Genomic DNA, 14,092 nt, shown 5'->3' on the forward strand with positions numbered 1-14,092 from the left:
TCTATAACGTTAACCGTAGCTAACGCTAACGAATAGCTAACGTTAACTTTAGGGTTAACATTAGTTAGCGCCATGTCTGGCAACTCAACAGTGAATAAACCTATTACGTCAAATTCCTGCTGTGCTTTAACTGTAGACTGTATAAGTAGGTATAGTAAACTGTATATATCTAGCGATTAGCCCACAACGCTGAAGTTGGCATCCGATTCGCAGCATCCAATTCGGCAGTTGCTGGTCCACCTTAAAATGGTTATGATTGAAAACCACCTAGAATATTCAAAATCGGTCCTCCTGATTGAAAACCACTACACCTAGACTCTTCAAATCTGGACTAAATTATCACAGTGAGGCGTTACATTGTATAAAACATAGTTTCAGATTTGTGAAACCTTTTTTCTATTTGTGAAAATGCAATACAGGCTCATTTTAATGCTTTTTAGGGGTCCAGACCGACACTATGTTTTTAATCATTTATAGACTCACTGTGATAATGTAGTCCAGATTTGAAGAGAAAATGTGCCTTTATTGCATTTTCACAAATAGGGCAAAGGTTTCACAAATCTGAAACTATGTTTTATATAATGTATAGCCTCACTGTGATAATGTAGTCCAGATTTGAAGAGTCTAGGTGTAGTGGTTTTCAATCAGGACCGATTTGAATATTCTAGGTCAGGGATGGGCAACTTTCATGATAAAGAGGGCCACATTTTTCATCATAACCATCGGAGGGCCACATGACTGCACACTTTAACTAAACCTGAGCTGAGAGAAGCTACACAATTTTGAATTTGGTAGATATGATTTCCTGTATTCTGGTGCATTTTGGGGATGGCCACTACCTAAAAAATCTTCCAGAATCATAACCTATGTATGGTATGTTAATTGAACCAACATACATTCATTTATTTTCCATGCTCAAACAACCACATGAATGGTCAGTATTTTTATCAGTGCAAAGGGCTCACATACATCATCATTCAATGAAGTCAAAAAACTGAAAAACAGTGGCCCAACATTAAGTGCAACAACTCAATGAACTCAAACCCAACAAGCAGTTGTAGTAGTTGTAGTGGCGACTTAAGTGGATATCTTTAATGACTGATATCGCTTCTAAGCAAACTAGACGCATGGGTTTGCCTTCGAATTCTATGAATTCTTCTCATCTTTCTTGACCGAGTTTTCTGTAACTCGATCAATTCTTATTATTCTTTTTTTTTTATTATGTGCGGGCCTGACTGAGTGAGGATGCGGGCCGCACTGAGTGAGGATGCGGGCCGCCAGTTGCCCATCCCTGTTCTAGGTGGTTTTCAATCACGACCGTTTTAAGGTGGACCAGCAACTGCCGAATCGGATGCCAACTTGAGCGTCGTGATTAGCCCGCACGTTTGCTTCTCGTTAGTGTTACTTAAGATGCCAAACGGTTAGGCTAGGTGAGGTAGGTTATTACACTTATTTGACAGATGTCTCTCTGCGCACGTTTTGACACGTCAAAATGTAAAGTATAAAATGTATTCTTCATTCTTCTTTGAATTATGGGTTTGAACTTGAGTTTGAAACAATTGAACAATCACAGGCATCTAATGGAGATCTGATATTTTACTTTGATTTGTTCAGTTACTGTGGGTTACTGAGGATCCGATTTTAACTTGAGGTTATCCTACTATGCGTTTAGCACCAAGAGCTAATGCACAGTTTGCTTACTTGCTTGCTCAAGCTGTCCAAAGTTGGGTTTCTTCTACCTATCTCACCCTCTCTTGCTTTTGGCAGACTTTTTGCAGTTCTTTAAATGGCGGACCCCAATGAGGTATTCATCCATTAATCAGTTGAATTGCTTTTAGCACTATTTCTAATTTTCAAGTTGTTCAAGTGGATTTATTTTTGATCAGTAGCATGAGTGCCAAGTTATAGGCAAAGAATTAATTCCATAGAATTTACATGACATTTTTTAGGTTATTTGTTTGACCTTGTTAACTTCTAATAGTTACATATTTCTCTATAATACCTCAGCGCAATTTGCGCAAGATGGCCATGGATGTCATGGCCATGATAAAGACCTCCTTAGGAAGTGATAACAGTAGTAACTGTAAATTTCACACAAATTCACTCTCTTCTCTTTAGTACTGGTGGTTTACATGTCAACCACCCACACTGTAAAAACGATAACTTGAAATTGCTGGTCTTAAAAGGAGTTTTACATTAAGTGAATATAAAACTACAAGTTGCATTGTAAGCTGATTTTTTTGAGCTGTTTCAACTAACTTCCAAACGTTTCTGGTTAAAAGTTGATCTCAATGCATAAACTGCGTTGGCAAAATAAACAAATAAGAGTTGGATCCTACTTGAGGCGGGTCAACTAATCTGCACATGCTCACTTGGTTGCACGAGCTCTGCAAGGGGCGGCACAGGGTTTACCGGGCAGTTTCTCAGGGATTATTTTCGCCATCGTTGAGAAATTTGCGTCCACCATTTTGTGTCATCGCAACTTCGCAAGCGTTGGTGTCGGAATTGTACCCCAAAAGGTAAGCTCCAATACATTTAAGTTCAACAGCATTTTGAATTTCGGCGTTCGTTGTGATTGCTTGTGGAAGTGTGCTTAAACTGGCTTTCTATGGATATGTGACCGACTGAGATGAGTAGCTGCTAGCTGAGTTAACCTTAAAACTTGCAGTCAGTGAGTGTACATGCACAGCTTAATCCGATTAAAAGGTACGTAAAGGTACGGCCGCAATGAACGTGTTAAGCGCGTTAGAGGCGTTGAAAATCTGCCTTTTTGCATAGGGAACCATTGTTTTGGCGCGTAGATGCGTTTTACGCACCCAACGGACCAACGCGCGGAGTTCAATTTTTTTTACTTTTGACGCGCCTGCGCGTGACGCTTAGCCGCGATAGCCAATCCGCATTGGGCGTGACCCGATGTCACTAGCAGAGAGACGGAGGACGCACAGAAGCAGAAAGAACATGGACGACCAAGTCATCGTTTCAGTGTGTGCTGAAATGATGAGGAGGTGGTGAAACTCACCCAGCTGTGAGCACCCACGGAGGATGTCATGCAATAGAGTTTAGATTCTCTGCCCGAGCCCGAGCCGACCCACGGGCGGGGTCGGGCCGATATTTCCCACCTCTATCCTCGGGCCGGGCCTTTGATCGAGCGTTTGCGTTGTTGTTTTTTGAATCATTGCTTTATAGGCCTAATCTGAAGAGAAATCTATGCCATAAACAGAAATATTAGAGGCCTTTATTACTCGGGTCTTCTCAATGGCGTGGAACGCTCTGTTCACTTGCATGGGTAGTAGTCCGGTGACTTGTCAACCCCAGCGTCTTCGGTTGCTAAGCGACGTCAACGTCTTTGGCGGACTATTTCACTGCGGACTATTACACTACGAATGCTGGTAACGAATACATTTTAAAAAGACACCATGTGAAGTTTTATTTATATCCTAGTTGCTACCACTATTTCCCCATTAATGGTATAATATAGCAGGTCTAGAATATGATTCAGAGGGCTTCAGTGCAATATTTGAACCGTGTGATGTTGTTGCGTTAAGTTGAACTGTTTTTTGTCTGGGGTTATTACTCTGTTCAGTTGCTCTTGTATTGTCTTCTCATTGCATTTTTTCTATGAAGTGCCACTTCTGTGGATTTGCCAGCGCCAGTCAACAGAGTTTGCTGAGGCACCATCGACTAAGGCACAAAAGAAGAGCTCATTTGCCCTGTGTATACAGTAACTGTGTATGTACCTTCAAAACATCAAGTGCCTTAAAGTCACACCTAACTAGATCCCATCCCCAAACGGCCGAAAGACAAGAGAAATTGACATTTTTTTGCAACTTGTGTGAATTTAGAGAAATCTGTACAGAGTCTGCATTTTTCACTCATCTTGGACATCATTTAAAAAATCAAGAGACTGTATGTTGCCCCTTTTTGGGGTGTGGGTTTAAAACTAACTAATTTAAAACCTTTAGTTCACACAGAAGTAGAAAACACAAGTATGTAAATGAGATCAGAACTTGTGTAAGAGTCCACTCTGATTATGAAACTGAGACTCAGGCCCTTGACCAACCATTAGATAATTGCTGTGAGGTAGAGACATTACGAGCCGGGTCCAATCAAGGTTCAAATATAACTGAAAGAGATGAGTTTATTGATGCTGAGACCCTTGAACACAAAGTTGCATCTCTCTTTCTGTGCATGCAAACTTTATTACATGTGTCTAAAAGTTCTTTACAGAAAATAGTTGAAGAACTCAATGATATTCTGCATTTTTCTTCATCTCATTCTCTTCGAAGAATCAAAGAGGTGCTTACTGAACATGGTATTGAAGTAGATGACCGCGTTGTACAAGAGATTAATGATGCAGTATTCAAAACAAATCCATTCATTTTAAGTACCGAAGGAAAAGGTGTATTGTCCACTGATCATAGGAGAAATCTTTATTTTAAGGAGCACTTTTCTTTAATTGAGCCAACCGAATATACATATAGAAGAACCCATAAAAACTCATTTGTTTATGTTTCGATCATTAGTGTTCTTGAGAAGTTGTTGAGACAGGCAGATGTTTTAGATAAGTTGGTATTTTATCAAGAAGAAACCCCAGGTCAATTCAGGTCATTTCTAGACGGCCAGTACTTCAAAGAAAATCATCTTCTGGGGGAGCAAGAAGCAAGCATTTCTATAGGACTCTACATAGCTGACTTAGAAATATGTAATCCTTTGGGGACATCTAGAAAAATCCATAAGATGACTGCTGTCTATTGGGTTTTGCTCAATTTACCAGGCAAGTTTCGTTCTACGCTCCCCTTAATTCAGCTGGCTTGTCTTGGAAAGAGTAATGATGTTAAACAGTTTGGGTATGAATCATTTCTTTATCCATTGATAAAGGACGTTGAATCTCTTGAAAGAGATGGGGTTTTAGATAAGTTTGTAAAGGGAACAATATTCTGTGTATGTGCTGATAATCTTGGTGCTCATAGCTTAGCAGGTTTTCATCTTTCAATGTAGAAAAATTCTGCAGATTTTGTTGTATTAGCCGAAATCAAATTGCGAATGTTGGCCAAGGGATTTTCCATTAAGAACTGTGAGGCAGCATGACACATTTGTTGAAGAGCTCAAGTCTAGTGACAAACAAAGTGTAAATGGTGTTAAATCAGCCTGTGTTTTGAGTAACTTGTCATACTTCCATCCAGTCACTGGGTTCCCCCCAGATATTTTGCACTACTTTTTTGAAGGTGTTATCCCTGTAGAGTTATGTTTTATGTTTGAAAGAATTGATTAGAAAAGGATTACCTTACATTTGATGGACTAAATAGCCGTATAAAGCTGTTCCCATACACATTTTCTGATAAGGTCAACAAGCCACAGCAAATTACAAAGGCTAGCTTTGGAACTGGGAGACTCAGTGGTAATGGACATGAAAGTTGGGCACTTTTACGTTTGCTACTGTGGTAGAAATTAATGATTATATTCTATGGTAAACTGTGATTATTATGAGGTCTTTTATATCTAATAGTGGAAAACACACGGTGCCTAGGTGTCTGGGTTTAGAACAGATGGAGCCCCCCTAAAAGGAGCAGGGCTATCTTTGCAGACCATTTGTTGTCTATTTTCTGACCATTCAGGTTAAAGTGGATTTATGACTGAATGGAGGCAGACACCTCAAGGAGAAGCTGCTCTGTTTGTGTGTATAAAAAGACGCCGCAGTTTGTGAACGGCAGTGACTCTTAAGACCTACTCGGCTGTTATCGTTGTTGTTTTTCTGCACGATAAAGTCTTTTGTCAATTCTTGCTCCGGACCCCTCGTTTTATTTTACTCTCTCTCTCTTGAATTAGTCTAAGTGTTTTAAATCTCGATTAATCTCCGACACTACCTCTCATGATTGGGAACAATATACCAGAACCATCATGGGAAATTCTGATGGACCTCAAAGAGATTGTCGAAATTGTTGTGTCTACCACGTTATCAGAGGAAATATTGCGTTACCTGGAGAGTAAAATATCTGACCATCGGCAGTTGCTCATTGACACCTTTCCTGACTTTAAGTTGCGCCCAAAACATCACTTTATCGAGCATTATGTACATCTCACACGCTGCTTTGGCCCTTTAGTGGACTTGTGGACACTTAGATTTGTATCTAAGCACAGTTTTAAAAGGTGGTGCGTGATGTTCACTGTTTCAAGAATGTGCTACTGACTCTCTCTTCTAAACATCAACAAATGATGGCATATTTCCTCGATGGCCATGGACTGTTCAAACCAAAACCGCACATTGGTAGCATGGACAATGTCAAAATATCATCTTTAGATGAAAAAATCAGGACGGTCATTCAAAAGAAGTATCCAAGTCAAGATAGTATGTCATTTGCCAAAGATGTTCATTTGTTCGGAACACAATATGTAAAAGGCATGATCCTGTCTGCTGGTCAATGCAGTGGCCTACCAGAGTCTGAACATTTTGGTGGACTTAGAGAAAGTGTATTTTGTCGCTGCAAAGCTATCGTCTTGGTTCCTGGAACATTACAGGTCATACCAACTCATTGATAGTTGTTTCATGGATATAGAAATTCTGTACCCAGAAGCTTTGAATGATTACCACCCATTGGCTGCATACCAGGTTGCTGGACAGTTGATGGTGACCCCAAAGGTGTGTCTGCTGCATTGAGTATAATGGTATGTATTTTACAATGCAATGTTTTAAATGTGTGGTTTATTCATTGCACATACTCAACATCCATTCATAATAATTATGAATGGTTGTACAGAATTCGCAATGCTGTTTTAAAATGACTGTCGTCGTCATGTACCAATGCAGTTTACATGCTTATGCAATATTTTTTTCTTATCTTTGTTTTCACAGGCTTTGTTACTGTTAGTCCACATAAACCCCAAACTAATACGGAAGATTCGGCTGACCAGGGCTCCTGAATCTTTAGAGGAACTTCATGACAGACTACGGGAGAAACTTGCACTTGAGGGTGAATTCTGCATACAGTATGAAGACCCAGAGTTTGGCGATGAACTTTGCAACTTAGTAGACATCACAGAGTTGCCTTCGGAAAAGGCAGTCTTACATATTGTTTGGAGCAATGACGAGACCCCATCGACATCAAAATCACAAAGTCTTGTCTTGTCTTGCCTCAGTCTTGTGCATCCTCCATCTCTTCCCTTGATACAGCCATCATCGGCTCACCAGATTCATGCCGCAGTACGTCTTCAGTTGTTCGTGCCTATAGGAGGAGCATTTCACTGTGGCCCACACTGTTCCCAATACCCACATTCTCGTACGATGTCGAGCTGAAACTCCGCAAGGGGAATGACCAGTTTGAAAAAACTGGAAATGGATTACATGTAACCAGAGATGTGAAAATGGAGATTCTGGACAAATTGGCACAAGCTATATTTGCTTTCAAAGCCTACCCCGATAAGTATGAATTTGATTCTGTTGCCTCTGAGCTTGTCAAACAACATCCATGCCTCAAGGAACCTGGTGCCGGCACTGGATATGCTGGCTGGACAACCAGCATGAAGTTCAAGCTTGGAAACTATAGATCTAAATTACGTCAGGCTGGATGTAATGAGGTTAGTGTCAACAAGAAAAGAGGAAGGGAGGAGGATGGTGATGCGGAGGGAAGGTACTCTTTGAAAAAACCAAAGCGAGGTGAGGTCAACCATGTGCCAGATCATCCCGAAAGCTACGACGATGATGCCCTGGAAGACATTAGATGTATCCTGGTAGATGCCATGAAAAAGAAAAACACGGACATGGATTTCATCAAAGAGAAGATGGACCTCACATTCTCCCTTAGGAGGAAGGAGATCGTGGAGATGGAGCCCATGGTTGCAGAAGTTCTGGAGAGATGGCCAGGTCTATTTCTTAAAGAACAGGCAAGAAATTTCTTTCTTTATGAAATGTAGTTGCGGGCTCATTTTAAACAGGAATGATGTCATGCAAATAGTGATAGACATTCATGGACTTGTATCTATCAGGAAGTGCTTTGCGTATGTGTCATATAATAGCAATGTTCAAACGATTGAAAGCACAAATATTACACGTTTTCACTTTCAGGCTTCTGTTTTTTTGTTTTGTATTTGTATTATTCCGATTTGTCATGAGTTCCTACGTGTCACAACGAAGGACCTGTTGGGGACCTTCAGAGCTGCCCTCGAGAGGTATTCCCCTCAACTACTGAAATTGTACCGTGCTAGGAAGGGCGCCTTCGGTCAAGAGCTGGAAGACCTCTTGGGAAAGCTTGATAAACAGGTAGATTTGTTGTTGCAGTGAATATTTACTTAGCTGAGGCTATTTCTTGACATGAAAGGATTGAAAGAGATATCTACTGAATCTGCATAATTGTTTTGTTTCCGAATAGGCACGATAACTAATCACTGACTGCAGACTAACCTAAAACATGCTGAAAGTATCTTTTGATCACTTGATTTCTGTTTGATTTTTTCCTTTTTGTATTCTAGACATCTGATATGACACTTCATCGAAGACAAGCGGCTCTGGAAGGTCTTCCAATATTTCATCGTGAAAATTCAAAGGAGCTTTTCCAGACATGCAAGGTTGGTACTGCAACTGTCATTAGAGTCTCCTATGGCAATGGTCTCTGTTTGCTTTAAGATTGAGCCTGGTTGTCAGCAACAGGGCTGTGGTGGAGGCCAAAGGCAGTTTCCCCACCTCTCATATCTCTGGAATAGGGTTTACCTACCTCCAAAAAGAGCAACTCTGTCTTTTTACTATCGTTACCAGGTCAACATGCAGGCCAAAGTGTATTCAAAATAACACTGCATTAACAAATTGTGAACTCAGTACTATAGGAACCATTTAATAACCCTAACATATAATATAAACATTGAGCCATAATCTCCAACAGCATCATGTTCTGAATCTCCTTTCAAACATTCAATAGCCTACTGTAGTCATTGTCCACCTTATACTGTGATCACAGAGTTTATAGTCCATCAATCAATACACCCCTATCATCAACAATATACCGGTTAAAAGTGTTTGTGTGTATATATATATGTGTCTATATATATATATATATATATTAAATGGGCTAGCAAAGAATATTGTGCACAAATTGTCTTCAGACTGTATTTTATTAGCCTGTTTGCTACATAGCAGTATTTCATTTTTATTATTCTTTCCAGGAAACCAATTCAGAAGACAAGCAGACCAAAGGCGTCCAGATGGGTGTCCTTGCTGTGCTTGAGGATGATGACGCACCCAACGCACAGCCCACTGTCATCCACATTGCCGTCGTGTTGGAGGAGTCCATTGTCCTCGCAGATCTTCCAGACCTCCCAACAGCGGTTGCGTATCTTTTTGGGCTGATGTACGCATTAAACATGGAGTACCCAAAATAACTCAAATACACATTTGAAACTATTCAACACATTTTCATGGAGATCTCTGCCAATTGCTCGCAGCGTGTCAGGAGCTTAAAAACCAAGCTGTTACTTTGAGCCAAGGGTCGATCCATTTCTTGAATTTCTCTTGTTCTTGGGGCCTGACCTGACCTAATCAGGAAACGTTCCAGATACATTTGGCGTGGCCTACATTTTTAGTTTGTTGTGTTTCCCCCTGCTCTCTCCGTTTTTGGTTGACACCAGAGAGCGCGCGCACGCACACACACACACACACACACACACACACACACACACACACACACACACACACACACACACACACACACACACACACACACACAGCAGATAAATGGGAAGCTTGTTTGTGGTCAGTTATGTTAAGCCCTAGAGTAAAGTAATCTGTCTGCCCGCATTATTTTATTGCAAGTGCATAGACATTTTGTCAGTCATAAGGTACTGAAATTTACTTTAAGCTTTGAAATTACTTTGGATTTTTTACTTTAAATGTGGTGGCAAGGGCTGTTTATAATGTTATGGCACAATTGTGATGTTTGAGTTGACATGAAAACCCAAAAATCTAGTTGCCTCAAAAAAAAGAAATTAGTTGGTACAACTGTAAGAATTAAGTTGGCACAATTGTGATGTTTGAGTTGACATGAAAACCCCAAAATCTAGTTGCCTCAAAATAAAGGAATTAGTTGGTACACCTGTAAGAATTAAGTTGGCACAACTGTGATGTTTGAGTTGACATGAAAACCCAAAAGATTCTGTGCAGACAGTTGCCTTGAAATTTCAAGTTGACTTAACTTTTTATTTTTTACAGTGTATTGTCTGTGTTGTTGTTGTTTTTTTACGATGAAGCTCTCCCTACAGCTGTCCTTTTTGTAACTTATCCCAACGTCCCCAATTCTGAGAGCCTTCTTTTGCCTTGATATAAGTCCTTTACGAGGCTGTTAAATTAACCTAAAATAACCTTACATAGTACGAAAACGGTTGTCAAGTACACACTTTTACTGTTGTGCTTTCAGACAACTTGTCCCATATGTGAACAGTGGGTGGCCAGTGATATTGTGGAAATTCACGCCAGCACATGTGGCGAACGGTATGTGTGATTAATTTGTTTCACTTTTCCTGTGCATTCTTTTGCTAAATATTTGCATGTAGGTTACCCACAGCCATGGGAAACCCTTAAAAGCTATGAAATTAGTTTTTGTTGAATGTTGAATTTCTTTACCCAGTGAACGTGATGAAGCTGAGTATGGAGATGGTAGCCAGGCACAAAAGTCAGAACGGTAAATCATATTTCTTGTATCAGGATGATCCTATCCACATCTATTGCTATGCTAGTAGTTCATTCATATATTGCTGTGGAACTTGCACTTTGCTGCTGTCCTATTTGCCTTGATTCAATTAATCTTATTCATGGCTTTTTCTGGACGCCCCCCCCTTTTTTTTAAGAGTGTTGGGCTTTTCTGATATATCAGACTTGATGAAGACTCTCAACGAAAGAGTCGACACCTCAACCACCTTCAGCATTTGTGTGACCAGGGAGGATATTGTAGAACGTGGTTTGAAGCAGTGGCAGAGGCAGAAGCGCTCTTCTCCCCAAAACACTCTCAGGATTACTTTCATTGGAGAGCCGGGCATTGACAATGGTGCACTCAAGAAGGAGTTTTTAACAGGTCTTTTTCTCCCTCTTTTTGTACTTTAAATGCTGAAGTTTATGCAAAAACCTGATCAAATTGGGTGTTTATTTTAATGTTAAGCTAAATCTGTACTTTCCTTCTTTTTGAAAATAAATGGTTGCTGGCGTAGAGAGGCGCTTCTTTGAGGGAGGGACCACCGGAAAAACTCCAAAGTACTCTATCACAGATGTGGGCAGCCATAACTTTAAGTAGGTCATAAAGATATGCTGAAATGACCATGTGGTGTTTTAGCATTCTATTTCCTCACTATGTTGGATCAGAATCTAAAGCAGTAGTGTTGTTTTCTGTTCTCTGTATCTATTGCAGGACCATTGGAGAAATATTTGCGGTCAGCATTGTTCAGGGTGGGCCACCTCCGAATTTTTTCATGCCATGGTGCTATTACTTCATCTCCACGGGAGAACTGGACTATGGATCAGTAACAGAAGATGATGTTGCTGACCTTGACCTCAAGAAACAAATACAACAGGTAGGATTTAATGCAAGGGTAGCACTTCACAGCTCAGTCACTGTTATTGATTAACCTTTAGAAGCCAATGTGGATTGGGAGCAATGCTGAATCTGTATGTCGACTATGGGTCTAAAAATATTGTTGTCAATGTCTGAGATACTGTTGCATATTAGTGGCTGGTTTAGTTTCCAGCAAGTCCTAAATTGTGCATCAGTCTTGTCAAACAATTTGTGTGTTAAAAGATCTGGGCAGCTGATGACGTTGATGTGTTGGAGATTGACAAAATAGTGGCGTGTGGTTACACAGGGCCCATATCCATCCAAAAGAAGGAAGAAATTGTCCGGTAAGATACTGTTCATGTAGGTGCAAATTGATTGATGGGATTGGACGACTTGTTATTCAAATTCGTTCACTTTTACAGGGCTGTTGTCCTACACGCAACAGTGAGACTAGTACCAATATTGCAACAACTCTGCTCTGGTCTGGAGATCTACGACCTTCTCGGCATGGTCCGGGCGGAAAAGGACATATGCCGACAGCTATTTGCACAAGAGCTTAGTAGGAAGGTAAGAAATACATTTTCTTTGTCAAGAATTCAACATTGAATTGGTAAGCAATTTCGGGAGAGAAAAGTATTTTTCCCCTTTTCTGTAACTTAGGTTGATTCTGATTTCCTGGTGAGGTCCCAGACGCCCATGTTCAGTGAAAAGGGAACAGTGAAACGCCAGCGAGAGTCGAGAATCATTAACCATCTGCAGGATTACATCCAAGATTTGGAGGATAAAGGTGAACGATATGTATTTTTTACATTATGTATGCACATTTTGTCAGATATCCTGTCCTGTTAAAGGGGAAATCCAGTGTAAATTGACCCATAGCCCTGTTGTTCAAGCTCAACACATGCAACCCATTGGAAAAAGAACGAGACAATTTGGGACAACATAGGCCAAGTTATAGACATGCAGCTTAAAGCAGACCCAATGGGGCATCTCAAACTGAAACTAATGCCGCGTTTCCACTGCAGGGTGCGGAACGGATCGGATCGCAAAGGTGCGGTAGGGAGGGGGCGGTATAGCCCAGCTCAGTTCCGAGGTCGCGTTTCCACTGCCGACAGTACCCTTTGTGGTAGGCCGGATGTCGATCGCCGCGGCAGCTACGTAAACATCGTAAACAACGTCTTCCTCCCCAAGAATGCAGACGAACGTCTCCACCTCCTTGTTCGCCCAAGCAAGCGTTTTACGCGACATGTTAATTGTAAAGAATATTACCTCGAGGCTACTGTTTGTTTGTTTTTATCCCCGCGTCACCCGGAAGTGATGATTCTGTCGACCAATCAACGGAGGGGTAGCTAGAATTTCCCGGGACCCTTTCAGGCGTCTCGTCTCGTTTTCGGTACCCCAACGGAGGAGTCCCGAGAACGAGGCCGGAACGGGTACGGCAAAGTCCGGGACACGCCCACTTTTGGCGGTGGAAACACGACCCGATCCGCACCTTTTTATGCACTGCACAATGACATGTTTACAAGATTGTAAATATTGTGGCGACTCCTACCCCCCGGGGAGTCTGGGTATTCGTGATGTCGGTTGGGAAAAAGGGGTTTATTGCCTTTTGTCAATTTGTTTCTGTTAGGTTAAGTGGGGTTAACGGGTTTGGGGTCTTTATTGTTTGTGTGTTGTTTATCGTGTGTAGTGTTGCCGCCACCGTTACCGAGACTTGCATGACCGTTGGTTTGGTGTGCGGTGCGCTGTGTGTTGCGGGTGTCTGTTAAATAAAGGCAGCTCTCGGGTTCGTGCGGTGTATGAGGCACGAGAGTTGCGTCACCGTTTAACCTGGGCTCCCGTCTCGTGCAGAACAAGTTTGACCATAATGTCAAACTTGTTCTGCACTTTGGTTTGCTGCATTTAGACAGCGATTCTCTGCTGCTGAACTAGCTACATGTTGCTTGTTCTATTGCTGTCTGGCATTCAGAAATGTAAAATGGAAGTTTCCAATTATTACTTTTAATAAAGTGAACTTTAAACTTGTTTTGCATTCTTTGAAATGTTTTTTTTTTTAATGTTATTAACGTTAATTTGAAATATTAAGTCAACAACCCTGACTTACTTTTTTGAGTTTGTAAAATATAAAAATCTTAGTTGGCATAACTCTAACTTTCAACTTTGTCTAAAGAAGAAAATGTAGTTGAACAAACAAAATTATATTAGTTGATGGAACTTTTTTAAAACTCCAGATCTTTTGTTGGGCTCAAAACTCAAAAAATGATTGCAGTAAGTTGCCTTGCAATTTTGAGTTTTCTCAACTTTTCATTTTTTACAGTGTGTAATAGAATTTCCCTGTAAGGACCTTGGCTTAAAATAATTGAACACTTTTCTAGGAGCAGATGGAGAAATGGAAGGCGAAGGACACCTGCCTGATGCTGGAAACGAGAACAAGATTGATGTTGTCAAATTCTGCCAGTGGCTTACTGGGCAGAGCCATATACCCCTAGGTCAGGCAGACCGGGAAGATTTTAATATAGTCATCGAATTTGACCATGACTGTGAGGTGCGCTACGGTACGCAGGGGA

At 41.0% G+C, this 14,092-nt stretch overlaps 1 protein-coding gene across 1 annotated transcript; it reads left to right on the forward strand.

Annotated features, from left to right (window-relative positions):
• The first annotated feature begins 6,372 nt into the window (after positions 1 to 6,372).
• LOC130385511 (G2/M phase-specific E3 ubiquitin-protein ligase-like) lies at positions 6,373 to 12,859 on the forward strand. The gene is made up of 13 exons (XM_056594025.1): positions 6,373 to 6,663; positions 6,851 to 8,254; positions 8,464 to 8,563; positions 9,151 to 9,312; positions 10,398 to 10,471; positions 10,608 to 10,661; positions 10,828 to 11,051; positions 11,185 to 11,263; positions 11,382 to 11,544; positions 11,769 to 11,869; positions 11,948 to 12,092; positions 12,186 to 12,312; positions 12,551 to 12,859. Exons 4-13 carry the CDS (start codon positions 9,190 to 9,192, stop codon positions 12,583 to 12,585), a joined length of 1,125 nt encoding a protein of 374 aa, XP_056450000.1. The 5' UTR covers positions 6,373 to 6,663; positions 6,851 to 8,254; positions 8,464 to 8,563; positions 9,151 to 9,189; the 3' UTR covers positions 12,586 to 12,859.
• The last annotated feature ends 1,233 nt before the right edge of the window (positions 12,860 to 14,092 follow it).

This window comes from Gadus chalcogrammus, chromosome 7 (assembly GCF_026213295.1).
Source record: "Gadus chalcogrammus isolate NIFS_2021 chromosome 7, NIFS_Gcha_1.0, whole genome shotgun sequence".
Classification (NCBI taxonomy): Eukaryota; Metazoa; Chordata; class Actinopteri; order Gadiformes; family Gadidae; genus Gadus; species Gadus chalcogrammus.